Source organism: Capricornis sumatraensis, chromosome 1 (genome assembly GCF_032405125.1).
Source record: "Capricornis sumatraensis isolate serow.1 chromosome 1, serow.2, whole genome shotgun sequence".
Lineage (NCBI taxonomy): Eukaryota > Metazoa > Chordata > Mammalia > Artiodactyla > Bovidae > Capricornis > Capricornis sumatraensis.
The window spans coordinates 218,669,825-218,690,951 of NC_091069.1; the positions used below are offsets into that span (position 1 = coordinate 218,669,825).

At 39.3% G+C, this 21,127-nt stretch overlaps 1 protein-coding gene across 1 annotated transcript in view; it reads right to left on the reverse strand.

Annotated features, from left to right (window-relative positions):
* MME (membrane metalloendopeptidase) overlaps positions 1 to 20,790 on the reverse strand; it is a 102,010-nt gene extending 81,220 nt beyond the window's left edge. Inside the window, exons 1-2 of the mRNA XM_068972329.1 lie at positions 20,631 to 20,790; positions 19,894 to 19,929 (exon numbers count right to left, since the gene is read on the reverse strand). Of these exons, the coding sequence (XP_068828430.1) occupies positions 19,894 to 19,929; positions 20,631 to 20,790 (196 nt within the window). The remainder of the gene's footprint in view (positions 1 to 19,893; positions 19,930 to 20,630) is intronic.
* Positions 20,791 to 21,127: the final 337 nt, after the last annotated feature.

The following is a 21,127-nucleotide window of genomic DNA, read 5'->3' on the forward strand; positions in this document are numbered from 1 at the left end:
GAAACTAGAATCTGGGGGACCATTCGTAAAGAGAAAATGACTGAAAATTAGCAAGCACACAGACTAATGCTAATAAAACCAAACAGTTTTCATTATAAATGTTCAGATTCTTGCAAAATCCAACCCTCCTTTTTAAATGAAATCCCTGTTTCAAATGGCTTTTCTGATACCTTGGTTAAAGAAAGGTTGGGGGGAAGCAGGTGAGGGAATACCTGATGCTAGATGTAATCAGGATGTAATAAGAACTGCTAATCATTTGGTCAAACACTCCCTGTCAACCACTGGGTGAGTTCAAGCTAAGCCAAAGTCAAATCTTGCACTAGTCCAACTGGTCAGTGCCAAAAGCCACCTCTATACCACTGTTCAGAAACTGTGGATTTACACAAGTAGATTTGAAGAAAGTTTCAAGATAGTGAATTTTCTCTGTAGAGTTGAAACTCCCAGGAAAGGAGATTTACTTTTCGTGTTTTAGCTTGAAGAGTAATTAGTTTAAAATTATATTTATATACGACATGCATGTGTGCTCAGCCATGTCTGACTCTTTGTGACCCCATCTGGCAATGTAGCCCGCCAGACTCCTCTGTCCAGGCAAGAATACTGGAGTGGGTTGCCATTTCCTCCTTCAGGGGATCTTCTCAACCCAGGGACTGAATTCTGCATATGGCACATCTCCTGCTTTGGGAGGCAGATTCTTTACCACTGTACCATGTGACCAATTTACCTTGAATGCATAAGCATAAACATACACTCAGAACCACGCCCCCTCAGGAGGCATACCCACATACACACAGACACAAGCTATACATAATTAACCTGGAATCCATTTGCTATCAGATTTACAGATAAACTCACTGTCACATTTATAGGTAAAATATAAACTATAGGATTTTAATTAAGGTTCAGCCAAAGATGCACATGTCATAGTAACAATAAAAAGTCAGGGTTTGACATGTGTTAGGCACCAGGAACTTACTTCATGCATTTGCTTCAAACTTTAAGTTTGAAGTATGGCAACAATATTTTTGTCCCCACTTTGTGTGCCTGGTCGCTCAGTCACGTCCGACTCTTTGAGACCCCATGGACTGTAGCCCGCCAAGTTCCTCTGTCCATGGGGATTCTCCAGGCAAAATACTGGAGAGGTTTGCCATGCCTTCCTCCAGGGGATCTTCCCAATCCAGGGATCAAACTCAGGTCTCCTGCATTGCAGGCAGATTCTTTGCTGTCTGAGCCAACAGAGAAGCCCACTTTAGAGCTATAGTAATTGAGTCCCTACTTTAGAGCTAAAGAAATTTAAGATAAGGAATCTGTATGCGAAGTCACACTGTTGGTAAGTAGCAATGCTGAAGGTTTTAATTATTTTTCTTTCTTACAACATTTTCCCATTGCTCTATAAATAGGACATATTATGTTTATTTTAAGGAAACCTAGGCATTGAGTGATTACATGCTTGAAGTTATCAATATGACTTTAGAGAGAGCCTAGGTCTAACTTTAAGCTGATGTCTTTCTACAGAATCATCCTTCCATAACTCCAAATAACATCAGAAAACATTTTGAAAGCTCCACAGAGAGAATCCAAATTAAATTATATAGCAGTCACTGTTTTTTTGATGCCCAATTAAGATTTTAATTGCTTCATAACATGAGTATAGCTACATAAAGTTTTTCACCTCGTTTGACCCTAGACTTTAGAACTTGTATAGATAATTACAGAAATCTCAAGTCTAATGGACCTACAGTAATAATACTTAGTTGGCGTTTCCAAATTAGTGAAATTCTTCAGCCTTATCTTACAGCCCATTTAAATGAATGGCTCATAGCCAAGAGAGGATAGTCAATAATTTTCCAGTAGGGATTCCTTCAAAATTCACAACCGAAAACATCCTGTTAACAAATGGAAGCCCTGAAACTGTATTACAATGAAGTTAAAGTGCCCTAAATCTAAAAATAAATTTTCCTTTTCAAGTCCAATTTGCATTTTAAATCCTAAAAGATTCTCTGCTGTTAAAAAGCTATTAAAGATTATACTGCAATTTAAATACAATATACCACTTAAAATAAGTTATCAAGGCTGCATGTTGATTATAATATTAATGAATAATAATATTCCTCATTTAAGGAAAGATGAAGGTTATAAAAAGGCTATATTGTTCCCTTTGTAACTTTATTAGGTAGATCTCAAACTCTGGACACTGGTGGGTATCTCTAAGGAGAAAGCAATGAGATTACATGGCCATGTTTCTCCCATTTAAAAATTTTGCTATTTTGGATCATGCTGTCAAACAAAGTGATCAGTCCAACTTCAGTGATATGTAATTACTGGGAGTAATTCAAAACATTCTGCCTTTGCATCAATTTTGGATAGGGAGTGGTGCAAGATCACAATAGAAGGATAAACTGAGTCATTGGTGCTTTAGAATGCTGCCTAAAATGAAGTCAAAATCATAAAAACAAAACAAAACTCTAGTGGGCACTATGACATGGAGTACATAATAACAAATTAGGCATTAAGTGAATACAAGGTAGTGTACGCTCCATATGTTTATCTTTTTAAAACCTATCTCCCTTCTATTACAGAAGACCCAGAAGATTATGTTAAATCATTTGCCTTCTCCAAAAAAGATTTTTTTCGTTGTGGACCATGAAAAGACTCTGAAATTTTCAACAACTATTTTTGAGTACCCCCAGATGTCTGACATTATTGGGATCTGAATATATGTCATGGTGAATGTGTGTTGTGTGTTAGTCACTCAGTCGTGCCCGACTCTTTGCAACCCCATGGACTGCAATCCACCAGGTTCCTCTGTCCATGAGATTTTCCAGGCAAGGATACTGGAATGGGTTGCCATTTCCATCTCCAAATCCCTGCCCTCACAGAATCTGCAGGGTTTCCTCTGACACAAGACTATTTCTTTCATGATGTACATGAATTCCTATAAAGTAACTATATCTAGAAAGGAAGGGTTGTTATGCTCCACTCTCATTTCCAATTCCTAAACTTCTCTAGTATTCAGTTGATAGGTAAAGCTCCTATTTTCTATAACTCAGAGATAAGGAGATACTTGCAGTGTGCTTCTATAAATGAGCTTATTTTGGGTAATTGTGTGGACTAACCAGGAGTCTGAATGAGCATACCATGAGTGAAACATATTCCTGGGATAGAGGAATCTTCAAGGATGATGGTCAAAAACCAGCCACACTTAGCCAAACAGAGACATTTAAGAGAAGCTGAGCACAGGATCTCATTAAAGGAGAGCAGAGATGAGTTATTGAGAAGGGAGAAGCTCTGAGAGAGCTGGTGTTGGAAAAGAAAGGACAGACTAGTGGAGATTTTGGTCATATGAAGTTGGAAATGCTTAAGTAAGTAGGAAATTAGTTACAAAATCTCCCTGAAAGAAGAAAATAGTGGGAGAGAAATACATACAGAAACTGTCTCCTTGTTGACCCAGTTCTAGCTTAGGAGGGTAGAATTAACAAGGAAAATTAAACCACAAAGAAGAGAATAATTGACTTTACTGCTAGCAAAAGAGATAGATCAGACGGAAAAGGGCTAAACTTGGGAAATTTGATGTGGAGATACAAAACTAAGAAATCTGATTTCAGTATGTGGAACAGTCAGAATGAGACCACTTCTTTGCTGCTGTATTTATGTATCAGGTGCCCTGAAAACACCTTGCTTAGACAACAGTGGCTTTCTAACCAAGATAAGGAACCTGACAGAATAAATATAAACAAATATAAAATGTAAATAAAATATATAAATATAAAACAAAAAATATTCATATATGCAATCAGTATTTATTGGTGACTTACTATTTGTGAGGCACCTTGTTAGCTGCTAGAAACAGACTGATGAGTAAGATAGAAATAGTTATTATAGTGGGGCAAATCTAGACATTGGAGAACTAACTACAAGTATGATGTGAGTTATGGGTAAACATATAGGATGTGTTGGGAGCAAAGGTGGAGAAGGCGATGGCACCCCACTCCAGTACTCTTGCCTGGAAAATCCCATGCACGGAGAGGCCTGGTGGGCTGCAGTCCACGGGGCTGCAAAGAGTCGGACATGACTGAGCGACTTCACTTTCACTTTTCACTTTCATGCAATTGGAGAAGGAAATGGCAACCCACTCCAGTGTTCTTGCCCGGAGAATCCCAGGGGCGGGGTGGCCTGGTAGGCTGCCGTCTATGGGGTCGCAGAGTCGGACACGACTGATGCGACTTAGCAGCAGTAGCAGGGAGCAAAGGAGTTAGCTAGGCAAAGGTGAAAGAGGGAAGACATTTCATTCATTCAACAGATAGTGGAGTCAGGAACAGAGTTATGGTCCAGGCAGAGAAGGTGAGTGACGGGCTTGACAAAAGAGGCAACTGAAAGAGGATTGGAGTGTAGAGCAGCTCTCTATGAGTATGGAAAGGTAGGTCATCCTCAGAAGGAAGGATACAGGATGGATAAAGAACGAAGGGCTAGATCCCCAGGGCTTCAAAATCCCCAGGGCAGAGCATCCCTGAAGAGGAGCCCTGCCTCTTCAGTTGGTGGAAAGAGATCTGTGGGAACCAACAAGCAGGGGCTTGGCCTTTGTCACCCTGTCCAATTTAGGGAAGGGAGTTGATCACGGGAAAGGATTTCCTCTGGCCGAGGTTGCAGGAAATAGCCAGCTTTGTCCTAGAAGTCCTCATCATGTGCATCTAATAGAAATGGGCCTTTTGATCCTCAGTCTATCTGGATGGCTGGTCAGAAAGTTATAAACCATCTTTCAGCACATGCCCTTGCCCAGTCAACTTAGGCTTTCAGGAGCCCTTGCTTGGACAAGGCCTCCCCATGAATCCAGACAGAGTTCTCATGGATTACAGATATTAAGCTGCTGGTTGACCTCTTCTGTAAGATTTGTACACAAAGGCATCATTTGTATGACTGTATGGGCTAGGTTAGAGATGGAGCTTCAGACTATCAATCATGCAATAAGTTACCAGTACGAGATGTGCAGTTTCTAAGAATTAACTCAAGGTTTATTTCCAGGTAATCCACAGACTATAAAAGCAATAATAATTACAAGTACACCCTTTACCCACAGCAACAATTCTAATTCCAATACCTTAAACAATGACTAGTCCATAAGAGACACTCCCAAAGAACCCTTCCTCCTTGTCTTCTGTTAGCGAATTATCACCACCTGTTATTTTAAAGCTGTACTTTTACTGTATCAAAATCTTAAGATATTTTGATACTGGCTTCTTTTTTCCTGTTACTACAGTTAAATATGGCTTTTATTGTTCATTTAAACTCAGATAGGTGGTATCTGAAAAATTTTGAACTTTTGACACATAGATTTTCATGTATTGAAATAAAATAAGACAAAAAATTGATTCCTCCCTCTCTAAATTTTTAAAATTAACAGGCATGATTGGTTGATAGTTGAGAGAAAAGCCAGATCCTTGGCTTTCTGTATAAACATACAACATCACTGGGCTGTTTCTTCATCAGCAAATGAAGAAATATTTTCCTTTCATATAAAATGTTGTCATGTATATAAAGTGGGCTCAGGTAGTAGTCTGAGCCAATCCTGGGAGACTGAATCCCAGTTTAGGTAGACTATGAGGGATCAGCAACAGAGGAAGTTCCTGCCTAAGAGCAATGGAAAGAAGCTACCCAGGGACAAGGAGCAGCAGGCAGCTGTGATGAGGGCACTGTAACCAGCAGACCGTGTGCAAAAGGCAATACAGTAGGTGCCAGTCTCAGAAGACAGGGAAGAAAAAGCAGAAACTCAATTTCCAAAACCAGGGGATGAACCAGAAGTAAGATCCCAAGGGACAAGGTAGGAACCCAGTCACTAGAGTGGGGTCAGAGGCAGTTCACCAGGCACAAGACTGACCAGACACGGGAGCCAGAGCCAATGATCTTGGCTTAGTAAGTGCCTGGGCCTGGAATGGAGCTGATCCTGCACCAAGGGCCTGCATGGAACTCAGCCAGTTTGTCAGCTTTGCAAATCTTTCCACTTCTTTAAGTTTATTACCATAGTTGTTGAAATATATCATGTTTCATAGCACCTGTAGCTGCTACCTTATATTCTCTTTTAGAGATTCATATTTGCATGGATATGAGTTTAAGGAGACTTTCAAGGTTTCACTTGTACCATTTTTTCTCAACACATTGTCACTTCCTTGCTACAGAATATTATAAGCAGGGCTTAGAAAAACATTCTGTTCAATTAATGACTTTTTAAATATTGCTTTTTTCTTTGATTCACTTATATATAACTAAATTATTTCTCTGAACAAATATAATTTTAATACTTTGCTTCTTGGTTTCTAAGTTAGTGAAATCATTAATTGGTATATATATGTGTTTGGGGATAATGAATTCATTCTGACTTCAAAATGGCAAGAGGTATCAGAAACATCTTAATTTCACTCAATTAATTTCATTAAAGCAGAAAATTAAGCCCTTAGATTTAACAAAAACTTTCTTTTCTGGTAGTATCTTAAAATAACTACTAGATCCTCAACCATGTTTTATTATAAGTCTTTAATGTTTTGTGAGTTCTTTAAAAAAGAAATTCTTGTGGCATCCAATCCCATCACTTCATGGCAAATAGATGGGTAAACAGTGGAAACTGGCTGACTTTGTTTTTCTGGGCTCCAAAATCACTGCAGACGGTGACTGCAGCAATGAAATTAAAAGACGCTTACTGCTTAGAAGGAACGATATGACCAACCTAGACAGCATATTAAAAAGCAAAGATATTACTTTGCCAACAAAGGTGCATCTAGTCAAGACTATGGTTTTTCCAGTGGTCATGTATGCATGTGAGAGTTGAACTATAAAGAAAGCTGAGCGTCGAAGAATTGATGCTTTTGAACTGTGGTGTTGGAGAAGACTCTTGAGAATCCCTTGGATTGCTAGGAGATCCAACCAGTCCATCCTAAAAGAGATCAGTCCTGGGTGTTCATTGGAAGGACTGATGTTGAAGCTGAAACTCCAATACTTTGGCCACCTCATGCAAAGAGCTCACTCATTTGAAAAGACCCTGATGCTAGGAAAGATTGAGGGCAGGAGGAGAAGGGAATGACAGAGGATGAGATGGTTGGATGGCATCACTGACTCGATGGACATGGGTTTGGGTGGACTCTGGGAGTTGGTGATGGACAGGGAAGCCTGGCGTGCTGCAGTCCATGGGGTCACAAAGAGTCGGAAATGACTGAGCAACTGAACTGAACTGAACTGAAGTTCAATAAAGTCTTAATTAACAAAGGAAACTACTTAAAAGATATGGCCTAAGCCATCTTCACCACTTTATGGTTCGCTTCTTCATTTTTGCTTTAAGCATCAAACCCAAAGAAACAGAGGTACTGCTGGCTATTGGTTACCTGCTAATCAATTTCAATTTGATTTCCTAATCCACCTAGTCTGTGCTATGGACCAAACTCCTTTTTATTAGTTTCAGGCTAAGGTACTCCTTTGAAGTTTTTTTTAAAGACACGTTGTGTCTAAAATGTGACAATTTTGTTTGGGCTTTTCTTTTCCTTTAAATTTTGAAGGAAGATTATGCCTCTGAAAAAGATTTAAACAAATATTTTGCTTTAAGAACTCACTGGTTCACTTTGAGTTTTCATCTAGGCTGATAAAAAAAATAAAAATGAATTCATGACTAATTCTAATTCCATCAAATAGAGTTCCCACACAACATGCTGGACAGGTGGCCCTCCAGCATCTCCTCTTACCCACTGCTGCTGACCCACTGGGGTGATACAATAACTGATGACACATAGAAGTTGAAAACCCTAACCAGAGTGGGTTAATTTCCAAAGTACAAATGATACATTTTATTTCATCTCTGAAAACCAAAGCAAAAATGTCCACATATAATGAGAAACTGAACAACTATTCCAAACTTCACCTGGAAATGATATGTAAATAATTTCATCTCTGAAAACAAAAATGTCCACATCTAATGAGAAACTGAACAACTATTCCAAACTTCACCTGGAAATGACATGTAAATGATTTCTTCACAGTAAGGCAGGGTATAGAGAAGGATTTGGAAAGATACCTTTCATGAAATATTTTCCCATACTTACTTTAATAAAACATCATAATCATTGCTACTATGTCTGGCAGTGCTAACTTCTAGATCAGGTGGCCCATACTATGATTCTAGAATCTGATTCCTATCAGCAAACATTTACCTCCATTCAGATGGGTATCTCCTGCAAGTCTGCCTTTAGAGAGTGAAAGAAAGCATTTTGGGTTGTATGAGGAAGCAGGATCAGAAGAGCATTTCTAGAATTATCTTGGACAAGAAGGCATGATTTATTAAGCCCTAAGCTTACTCACAGGTGGTAAAGAATCTGCCCACAATGCAAGAGACCCGGATTCGACCCCTGAGTTAGGAAGATCCTCTGGAGGAGGAAATGGCCACCCATTCCAGTATTCTTGCCGGAAGAAATCCATGGACAGAAGAGCCTGGTGGGCTACAGTCCATGGGGTCACAAAGAGTTGGACATGACTGAATGACTAACACACACACACAGCCTACTCACAGGATGCTCCCCCAGCTCTGATTTAAGGGAGGCCCCTTTCCCTGAAGCTTTCTCTCCGTCAGCACTCCACACACTGAAAAACAAAACCAGCCTCCTACGGTCCCTCTACGCAGCTTCAGATCATTCCTCTCCACTGGGTTTATTCAGGCTTCTGCCAGCTGATCATCCCCACCTCATCTGCTTTATCTCTATTGTCTACTAAATTCCTAGACATTCATCTTTATTAAAGACTCGACATCTCGCTCAGTCTTCCCTACCACAAATGTTCTACCATGTTCCCAGATAACATCAGGGACTACGTGGACAATCTCTGCTACTATCTGACTTAAGAATTTCTTAACCTTACCAAGTCTCGTGACCTTCACCTCCATTCCACATTCATATCTGCATTTTCAGGGTGATGTTGATGTTATGGAATAGTTACCTTTGAAATCTTTCACTTGCGTCATCTACACATCAGCCTTCCTGAAGTCAGAAGCTTTTTCACTTTAGTCCCTCTGCAATTCTTACTTCAGGTCTACTCTGCTCTTCCTTGGCTTTTCTTTTACCTTCTATTAGGCTACATCCTCGGAGAAGGCAACAGCACCCCACTCCAGTACTCTTCCCTGGAAAATCCTGTGGACGGAGGAGCCTGGTGGGCTGCAGTCCATGGGGTCGCTAAGAGTCGGATACGACTGAGCGACTTCACTCTCACTTTTCACTTTCATGCATTGGAGAAGGAAATGGCAACCCACTCCAGTGTTCTTGCCTGGAGAATCCCAGGGACGGGGGAGCCTAGTGGGCTGCCGTCTATAGGGTTGCACTGAGTCGGACACGACTGAAGTGACTTACCGGTAGCAGTAGCAGGCTACATCCTATGGTGCCATCATTTAAACTGTCATCTCACCAGAGAATTTCATTCCCTTCCCCTTGCAAATGAGCCCATCCTGAACGTTCCCCACCACCTACCTTTTCCTTCCAACTTTAGGTTAAGGTATTTCAGGATATTTGTATAGAATTATTGATTGACTTGTGTATTGTCAGTCTCCCTTTTTACTGCATGCTCATTAGGAGCAGAGACTTTGTGTTGTTTACGTCTACATCTGCAGCAACTGGAACAATGTTCAGTAAATATCTGTGGAAGACAGTATCTGTGAGGCTGGGAAACCCTGTAACTGCTTAGTTTAATGCCATTTCAAATAAGAAAACTTCAACAGGGCCATTAATTCTGTGCAAAGCCTTTCTACACGGCCCTGGTTAGTCTTTCCTTTCACTCCACACACTGGCCCTTTCCAGCCTTCAAAACCCTTAATTCCTCTTACAAAGAGAAACTGAAGTAACTGGGTGATGTATTACACAGATTCCCATCCTTGCCAGCCTCTAACCATACTAGCATTCATACTATCATTGCCACTTTCCCCCTGGTAAGACAGGAAGAGAGGTTCCTCCTCTGTTTAATAGTAGCCCTGCTGTCTTTTCTCTGAATGTATCCTCTCTTATGTCCCCAGGAACAAGATCCATCATTTTTCCCATCTTCGAGTGGAATCTTCAATCTCTTCCTTCATTAAAAAAAAAAAAAAATTTTTTTAAGTGGACCATTCTTTAAAGTCTTTATTGAATTTGTTACATTTTGCTTAGCTTCATGTTTTGGCTTTTTGGCCATGAGGCATGTAGGATCTTAGCTCTCAGACGAGGGATCAAACCCACACCCCCTGCATTGGAAGGCAAAGTCTTAACCATTGGATCACCAGGAAAATCCCAACCTCTTCCTTTCTGCTTTCATTTCTATGTTATCAACCTCTCAGCTGCATTTAACTCCAATGATCAGACTTTAGCTTTTAACATACTCTCTAATTTCTTCCCCTGTGTCCTCTGGCTAAGTGACTGGCAACACTTATCACCCAGTTTCCCGAGCCAGAAATGTCAGTTACATTTTACTCACTTCTTTTTCACAACCTCACATATTTACTTTATCCCTTATATTTACTCCTAAAGATCTCTCAAGTCCATCTATTCTCTCCACCCTGTTACCATCAAATCCAGGCAACCATCAGGGCTATGGTTAAAGGGTAGTAGACTAATTCCCCGCCCTCGGCCCTTCTTTAGTTACAGTCAGTGAACCTTCTCAACAATTCTGATCTTCACTGAAAACTTCATTTCATAACTTTTCATTGGTATTAGTAGAAGGTTCAAACACTTTACCGTGGAATTTACCATGGACTACAAAATCCTGTGCCAATGCTGACATACCCTTATCACCCCTACTCTCACATCCACACGCATGTCCTCTGTGACTTAGCCCTAGAGTCATTATTCTAGTTCTTTGATCTTGCTAAGCTCTCCCTCATACCCAAGACACAGAAATAGTATTCCCTTGTATGGGTAAAGCTCTGTCTCCGCTCTACCAGATTGGCATGAACTAGCAGGCAAGCTTGACAATGCCCTACCTCTGCTTAAAATCCTTTAGATGCTCCCTATAATGCATTTTCTATAGACTTGAAGAGGAATTGCAACCCAGTGCATTCCACATTACACTCCAGTCATCGTGAACTCTTTGCAGACCCTACACATACCCAGGTTTCCCAGGCGTATTGCATCCAGCCTGCGCACATGCTGCCCTCTGTCCCACTGGCCTGCCAATCCCTGACTGGCCTTCTGAACCAGCAGGCGATGTTTCCTCTTGCAAATGCTTTCCTGGCCCTGTTAAAATCTCTCTAGCTGCCAAGCTATGTAAGAATTGATGCGATTTTAGGTGCTCTGTTCTCAGAGCGCCTGCGGCACACTCTGCTTCTCTCTGCTCTTACCCAAACCACATGGTAACTCTGTTTATTGGTCTGTCATGCTGACCAGACTGTCACTTTCCTGAGGGCAGGGTATATCTAAGTTCAAATTCCCAGTATCTAGAAAAGTGCTCAATATTTAGAAAGTGTTCAATTAATGTTTTGGGGAACTATGAATGAATGAAGAGAGGAACAGATGAGGAAAGATGTTGTTCTGAAGTCTCTATGGAAATATCCGTGCCTACATTATACTAGGAAATTATACTAGGGACAGTCCAGGTTCAGCTTCTCCATTATAATTAGTTTAAAAAAAAAAAAAAAAAAACAGGGCCAGTGTCCCTCAGCGCTGACTTAGTTTTCACTGAGTAGCACTGTCCAAAATTGCACCTTTTAAAGCAATCAGTTGGTTACATTGAACTTCTTGTAAAAATGCAAATGCCCAGGGAATTTCTATATACCTTAATGTCACTTTATTTACTTAAACTCCTTTTCTGCCAACACTCAGCAGAAATCACTCTGCTGAAGGACTGGGAACTTTGTGTGTCAGGGAAGAGAGATAGGCTGGCATGGGTATATTTGAAAAGTTTCCCCAATTATCGTAATAAGCAGCCATAGTTGAGAATCACTGTTGCTCAGTGCCTCTCAGTCCTTACTGTGCAGTGTCCTCTCCTGGCAATTTGACTAAAAATGCAGTTGCGATTCAACAGGTCTGAGTTGGGATCTGAGAATTTGCATTTTTGCAAGTTCCCAGCTGATGCTGATGCTGCTAGTATGTGGACCACACTGCAAATAACAAGAATCTAGTTATTCTCCTCTTCCTGTAGCCCTCTGGCTTCTTTACTTTTAGAGTTAATCACTGGGGAGGGAAGGGGTAACAGTGAATGTCTGCAAGGGTGAGCACAGAAGAGCTATGTGTTCAAATCAAAGTGTGCCTGACTGATTTCACACACACCCCAAAATGTGGTTTGCTTTACAGGAAACGTGGATGCACGTGCCCATTACTAATTTTGCTCATTTTACGTGATTTGCAGGCTGAACTGTCACTCCTTGTGCTAAGATAGAGCACAGTAGTCAAGGAAAATGTTAATAAGAGATGACACATTTTTACCTGAGAGTATCTAAAATATACTACTTTCTCTCTCTCTCCCCCTCCAACCCCTACCCTCTCTCTTTTTTAGATACACCTTCCACTTAAAAAATATGTTGACTGCCTTTTGATTCTCAATAAATAGATTTTTACCCTTCATAAATCAGCTTTAAATGGTGCATCTGCAACTTTCATGAAAGAACATATTAAATGGAATACATCTGTGCATTACACCTGTGGTGCATCTCCTTGAAGAATGCATAAAATGAAATGGGCTGTCATTAATCTTTGCTGTTTCTCTGTAAAATGAGACACTTTTAATTTTCAAATTTGTAGATAAGGAAAATGAAATGCAGAGAGCTAAACTGACTTAATTAAGATCACATACTAGCGACACAGGATGTGGCCCAAACTTACACCTCAGTTCTTTCATGCTGTTGGCTTTGTGGAAAAAGAAGCCATAATCTTCCAAAAGATTTTGCCTTAATTATTCATAACACATCTCTTCAAAATAAAGTTTACCCTTTAACAGTCTTTCTCATGCACATATCTATTACTGGAATTTCTCTATATTCTAATCATCTAATTATTAACCTATGTGGTTAATTTTATGGTATATGGACCATATACCTATGGTCCATAAACCTATGTGGTTATAAAATAATTCAAAGTGGCCTTACAAGGATATATAAAATAAAATCATATACATCAGCTGAGAAAGAAAAAGAAGGGCAGGGATAATGCTAATGAATCAAATGTATACAGAGAGGTCCTATAATTACAGGTTAAAGACAAATCTCTTGACATATTAGTAGTCAGGATGAAAAGGGAAACAATTCACAGAACTCTTGGGAAAAACCAACACCTTTTCCCAGGAGCAGGATTATCCCCAAGAACCACTCTGTGGTAGACCCTGTATCCTGCCTTTGATTAAGAGGTGGTTGATCTAACTGGCCTACCATACCACATATATCCCCGACTTCCTCTGAAAACGCAACTCCAACATATGCAAACAGTGCTTCCCATGTCCAATTCCGAAATAATTTTAATTTCCTAGTTGATTTACTATTTCCATAGACTTTTCATCAATATAATGTTAATATAATCAAATAATAGGTACTCACTAAAACTGAGAAACTTAAATTATTTAGTGATTTGGTAGGCATAGAAAATGACACATAATTGCTTTAAATTGTGGAAATGGGAATCAATGGACTCAACATTTACTAACGATAGCAAGTATAAGATCAAAACAGAAGATAATTACTTATAAATGGACACTGGAGAGACAGAAAAAAAGGGATAAGGGTGACTTTGCTGCTTTTAAATGACATATCATAAAATTCACCCAGTAACTTTTAATACATCTACATATTTGTACAATGATCACCACAGTCCAACTCTAGAAACATTCCATCACCCCAGAATGTTTCCTTATGTCCATTTGTGGGAATCATTATTCCAATCCCAGCCTGTAAGCAATAGCTATTCTACTTTCTGCCCCTATAGTTTTGTCTTTTCTGTAAAATAAACCTTAAGACACCAAATGAACTTATCAGACATTGCAAATTTTTTTTTCCCTTTAGCCACTGAATCCAATTTATCTGTTTTCCATACCTTGACCATGTACTAAAAAAAGATGGTGCATGACTGCTTAAAATCTACCTAGAAGGTAAGAAAAATATGTTATGTTATATATGAGTGTACCTATCATATAATTGACTCCCTTTCTTGGAAAGGATCTGATTGACAGATGCTAATTTAGACTGGAGAATTTTTGAAGCAAGTATTTTTACACAATTGTCAGGAGAATGGTGTCAGGGAAGCCCAAAGCAAATTGCCACATGCCACATTTAAATTAACAAAGCTATGCTTCAGCAGTCTTCCCACTAAGATGCCTGCTGTGTTCTTATTGCCCGAAGCGTTTTTTTCAAGCTTAATTATGTAATGAAGTCGCCTCATCTTCCGCTCTGAAAGGCTGTTGCATGGCCGGCAGCTCTCATGAGTCAGCCTAGAGTCTTCAGTGTTCTCATCTAGTTGTGCCATTTTTCTTCATGGAGGTTCCTCGGGTGTCAACAGACAAGGAAGGAGGGACCATGGCCCCCCATGTCTCGTATCAGTGCAGATATTCCCTGCTGTTGTCAGGAAAAGGCCAGTTGCTAACAAGATGCTTCACTGAGGTTACTACCGGGATCTGGCCCTTGCAGAAACGATCAGATATTTGGAAACTTCATTTACTTCAAAGATTATAGCTCCAGCCACACAAAAGTGATTATATATCAGAATATGAACACATTATCTCACCAAGCTGAATATATCTATCAAGTGACTATAATGCCTCCTTTCCTGTATTAATATTTAATACTCATCAAAAGTTTGCTTGGTGAGTAGAGAATTAAAGTAAAGAAAATGGACAGTTGTGAGAGGTTCATCCAGGTCCTGGTGCTCCACAAATCCCTCAGGACTGCCACAATTGTGCAGTGTACAACCTGCACACCTGTACGGGTGGTCCTGCCGTCTTGAGAACTCGACTGATCACGTATCTGAACTTGGTTTCTCTATCCCCTGGAGAGTTGAGGACCACACTACTAATGTTTGCTTCTTTAAACTCCTCAATTCCAAGTTGAGTTTGATGTACTAAAGTCACTGATAAAGTTGCTTACTGTTTTCAGTAAAGTAGCTTGGTTCTTCGTCAAAGAGATACTCATTCTTCTCCTTCTCAGTTTGGATTTAATTATTTCAGTTCTCTGAGAGTCACTTATGTCCTTTAATTCCAAGCTCTAGCATGAGGGGAGGCAATTTGTTCTCAAATACGGTATGTACAAGTATAGAGCATTAAAAGTTTGACAGACGCCTAATTTTCTTTAAGGCAACATGGAGAAGTGGTCATGAATACAGGCTCTAGAGCCAAGCTGCCTGGAGTGCAATGCTAGCTCAAGTTTGTTCATCTGTAAAGAGAATGTATAATAGCACCTAATGCACAAGGTCACTATGAGGATCAAATGTAAACTGCCTGCAACAGGGTCAGACACACAAACATTCAATAAGTGTTAGTATTCTATTTTATTATCTCTTATTTTTACTTTATTGTATTCTATTATTATTCTCCTGTATTATTATACCTCTCTATTAATCTATTTAACACTTCTTCCTTATTTTTATATGTTACACACAATTTTGTAATAAAAAAGTAGTTTAGGAAGAGACACTGGGTATGCATGTTTAACTCTTCAAAGACAGGCCTCAAATAAAGAAACTATAGAAGGGTATATTACTAGTTCCCTATTGCTACTACAACAAACTGTCACAAACGCAGTGACTCAACAGAAATGTATTATCTTACGGCTCTGGAGGTCAACAGGGACACATTCCTTTGGATACTCTAGAAGAACCACGCCTTTCCCTTTTCAGCTTCTAGAGGCTACACACTTTCTCTGGCTCATGGCTGTATTACTCCAATCTTGGCTTCCTCTGCTTCAGTTCTCACATCTCCCTCTCTGATTCTGACCCTCCTGTTCCCTTCCTCTTATACTGGGTTGGCCAAAAGGTTCATTTGGGGTTTTCTATAAATGGTACCTGAGTGGACATTCTAGCCAACCCAATAAGAACTCTTGTGGTCACATAAGACCATCCAGATAGCTCAGGATAATCTCCCTGAGTTATCCTTAACTTAATAATCACATCTGCAAAATATCCTTTGCCTTATAAGGTAACACATTCACAGGATCCAAGGACAGGAAGTGGACATGTCTAGGGAAGCACTATTCTGCCTAGTACAAAGAGAAAGCATTAGATGATCTCCTGAGATTATTTAAGCCAGTGGTACTCAACTGGAGATGATTCTGCTGCCCCAAGGAGACATCTAGCAATGTCTGGAGACGTTTCTTGGCTGTCACAATTGGGAAATGGTGCTACTAGTCACCTAGTGGTAGAAGCCAGGGATGCTATTAAACATCCTACGTTCACAGGACAGTCCCCTCCCTACAGTAAAGAATGATCCAGCCCAAAATGTTAACAGTGATGAAACTGGAAAACCTTGATTTAAAGTTCATGATTCTTTGACATCTCAGTAAGGTTTCAGTGCAATGGAAGCCAGTTTCAAGATATAGATTTACAGAGACATTTGAGAAATCACATTCAGGCTCTATAACTCCATGTTTTTTACAACCTTGTATGGTAAATATTACTCATACTTTAATAGTAGGGTTTTGAACACTGCTATACCTTGTTAAATAGTGTTTGTTTCATTTTAGGTCTGGTATAATCTTTCATAGTGATGCATTTTTTATACAAGCAAGTTAAAGTATGTATTATAAACATCATTTTTGTGTATATTATAAATACTGGGTTGGCTAAAAAGTTTTTCAGATTTTTCCATAACAGCTTATGGAAACCCTGAACTAACTTTTTGGCTAAACCAATATTTAAATTTATAGAGGTTTAAAGGACTTCCTTGGTGGCTCAGACGGTAAAGTGTCTGCCTACAATGCGGGAGACCTGGGTTCGATCCCTGGGTCGGGAAGATCTCCTGGAGAAGGAATGGCAACCCACTCCAGTACTCTTGCCTGGAAAATTCCATGGACGGAGGAGCCTGGTAGGCTACAGTCCATGGAGTCGCAAAAAGTCGGACATGACTGAGCAACTTCGTAAAGGACAAACACTAAATTTCAAGATGATCCCCAGCCTTATGTAATATTTTATTTTTGCCTTAGTATGGCTTGACCTCCATCCCTTGACTTCATAGGATCAAAGAGAGAAATGCACTTCCCATGACTTTCCCTTCCACGGGGAGAAAGATTTAAGCTAAAACCAACTTTTACTTAAAATAAACACCATGGGTATCAATACCTATACTTTCCAATGCTCAACAATTTCTGTGCTCAGATTTGAATCTTCCCAACCTTTTAAAGTAATCTATAGAATTGCTGGTGGGAGACTTTATATTTTTTTCAACATCCTTTTCTCCATCTTTCTTTTCTTTTCCATCCATTCCCCTCTTTCACTCTCTCACTTCTTTTTCTTTCCAAAAATTTCCCCAGAGTTTTCTTAATTTATAGAAACTTCCAAAAGTGACAGTTGTATTTTCTGACACAGAAAATATTTTCTAACCAGTAGAGGACTCTGTGTGTGTGTGTGTGTGTGTGTGTGTGCGTGTGTGTAAGTAGAGCATGAAAACTCTATCCATAAGTGTAAGTTTCACCATTCTCCCCCCAGGGAGGAATAGTAACTAGGAATATAAAAGTATCTGTAACAGCTTGTGAATTAACAAAGCAGAATAAATAAAAACATACCACTATTCAGCAATCTTGTCTATCACTGAAGTTATTTCTATTGTATACGTTTCTCTGCCAAGATACAGTTCTGTGAGGTATTTTTTAATTTGGTATGATTTCTCAGCTACAATTAAAGGATCCAGTTTAAATACATTTTAATGAGTTAAGCCTGGCAACCACTATCAAAAAAAGCCAAAGCCTTCCCCCTAAACATTAAGTCATGTGTAAGATTTCGGATTCCAAGTGTCACATTGCTCATTGGGTGGGTATCACTGAAGAAACCTGCTCAGATCTCTAGGGTACGATCACCTAGATTGCAGGTAATCCTACAAATCCTAGGAATCAAAGGATCTGGTTTCTTCAAAAATAAAATCCAAGAAAAAAAAGTGAGAGGGGAAAAAAAAAGTGCCTAAGAGAATCTACAGATTAAGAGACTTAATAGGTCTGTCAAGTGTATTGAAAAACAGAGAGAATTAGAAGTCAACACATAAGTGGGGTTTTTTCAAAACTGATAGCATGAGCAGTTCAGACAAGTTGAGCACTACCAACTCTAGCACAGAGACCCTGGACACTACCCAGCCAAGGGACCTGTGTAGCCACTCCCCTGAAGAATAAGAAAACTCCTTGGTGTCTGGGAAGGCCTTTGGATGGGAAAGTACATGTTGTTATGCTGAGGAGCAAATGGCTGGTATCCTAATCAGGTTGCCGTTAAGCTACCCACATCATGTCCCAGAGTATCTATATGGCTAGTGCCCTTGAGATCCAGTGGTCTGGGAAGGGTAGGCAAAAAGAGCACATATACACTCAGGACGTTAGACTCTAACCTATAACCCCACAGTTTTCCCATCATTATTCTGCACAAATCAGTAAATAACAAAAAAACACCTAAGACAGTCCAACAGAAAACGTTTAAAACTTATTGTGACAGGTTATTTCTTAGAAGAAATGTAGACACTAGAAAGGAAGTTTAGAACCTCTTGTGAAAGGGCATATGTATTATGTCCATATCCAAGGTATTCACATATCTGCTACCACCTTTCTTCTCTTTGTCAAAATGTTCTTTTTTCACCACACTCTAATTGATATGACTTCTAAAAGCGTCATATTCTTCTGTTCCCTTTGCTGATTTTTGTTTTCCTTCTACTCTAATACTTGATGTCCTCTTAATTTCAACATTATACTTCTCCTTTTAAGAACTCAACTATTCCCAAGGCTTCAACCATCACCTCTTGGCTGACAGACCCTAAATCCACTCCATCTTTACTTTCTTGCTGTCAATCTTCACTTTGATATTACCCCTGACTTAGACCCAACAGGTCTAAATCCATATTAATCACACACACACACACACACACACACACACACCCTCCCCCACCGAAAACAAACTTACCTAACTTTGTTGTTTCTGTGTGAGCTGCCATAGTCTCCCAAGTCCCTTGAGGTTTCATGCTTGGTGTCATGTTCAAATTACTCATATCCTTCATTTAGCAAGTCAGTGCTATTGAGCCATCCAATTGTTTCATGGCTTTTTCATCCCATTGTAGGTAGCCCCCCTCAGCTCACACCTGAGCAGAAGCAGCCCCTACCTGCCTGCTCTCCCTAGCTTCTCACTCAGCCCACCTACGCTAGCATTCCCGGAATCACCTTCCAACTTCTGCCTTATTGAGTTATCTGTTTAGGAAAATATCCTTTCCATCCCTACTACAAAATCAGGGCTAAACATGAATTTTCAATGCTCTCTGCACCTTTTATTTATCAAGTCTATACTTTCACTGCTTCTCTACATGATTTATTCCTGTCCTTTCTCCTAGTTTAGAATTTTCTCTTCTATACTTCCACTTCCACATCCTAGCCCTGCTTTAAGACCCCTCCCAAATCTCAGTTTCTCTACCTTGCTTATGATCTGCATTGAGAAATTTAAAACTAAATGATACGATGTGTGTCATTTCAATGTGCTGATTTTCTTTCTCCAATTATAAGGCAAGCTTCATAAAGCTAGAGATACAGTTCTCCATCTCTACCCTACCATATACTCTGACGTTCAAATGAATGAATTCCTTTTTAGAATGAATAAATTAACTATCTACTACTTAAATGTATTTTTATTTTCTTTGACTATAAATTAGTGACTTATAATAAATAAAAATATACACAAATACAGAGATATATTAGCATTTGATTTTTAAATATTTATACATTAATTATGAAACTATTCAATTTAAAAACCATATTCTTACCTGATTTTATGCACTCTGATGACTTGCAAATACCATCTAGAAAAAGAGGATATGTGCGTAAATATTTGCAATACATGTTTTCTATTTTTTCCCTACCTTTTCTTCTTTTGTAAACTATCAATTAAATAACCAATTCCTTAGAGCAAGAACTAAACCCTGAGTATTATATACCACTGACAGAAGTTAGAAGAAAATAAAGAGGAATAAAATAAGCAAATCCTAAATTTTTAAATGAAGAGAATGTATTTCCTGTATCAGCTCTGTCCCCTAAGCCCTTAGTACAATTAAATTGCAATATCAGTTGTTTTAGTCTGATAACCACACCATTTTTTTTCCCATTTGTGAAAAACTTTTAAGACTCAAATTAGACCTCTTAAATTCTCGTAAAGCTGTTTAGAATTTCAATGACACAATATAGTTGACCAAATGAAGTTGGTTTTAAAATTGTGAACATTTTCATTAAGTAAAATTATACATTAGAATCTTCATAAAATAAGTATGAGTGCACTAACTATACTTGGCAATTAATAACTTAGTTCAAGCATAAAAAAACATTGTACTTTAGTCAAGTTAATTGCTTTGGCATATTGATATTACATTTTATAAATGAATCTTTATATCACACAGTCTTTAAGTGTCTCTCTCCTTAACCTATTGTTTAATAGACGAGGAAAGTCTAGGATAAAGACTTCACTCTCTTCTACATGTTTGTGGGCATGAGTGTGGGGATAACTCACCATCATAGGTTGCATAGAGAGCTATCATTGTCACTGCAATGATGGTGAGCAGCAGGACGAGGACGGAGAGACTGATCTCCAATGGGGTCCATCTCTGTTTCTTCTTTGGCTTTGGTGTGTTGATATCAGTTATATCCATCTGACTTTCTGATCTGCCCATTACCTAAAATCTGCAAAAAACTTTTTTTTAATTTTTAAAAACTAGATGTAACAAATAAATAGATAAAATGAAGAGATCTATACACAATTTTCTAAATGCCTAATGTGGCTGAATAAAAGTAAAAGGCTGCTGCTGCTGCTGCTGCTAAGTTGCTTCAGTCATGTCTGACTCTGTGTGACCCCAGAGACGGCAGCCCACCAGGCTCCCCTGTCCCTGGGATTCTCCAGGCAAGAACACTGGAGTGGGTTGCCATTTCCTTCTCCAATGCATGAAGGTGAAGAGTGAAAGTGAAGTTGTTCAGTTGTGTCTGACTCTTAGCGACCCCACGGACTGCAGC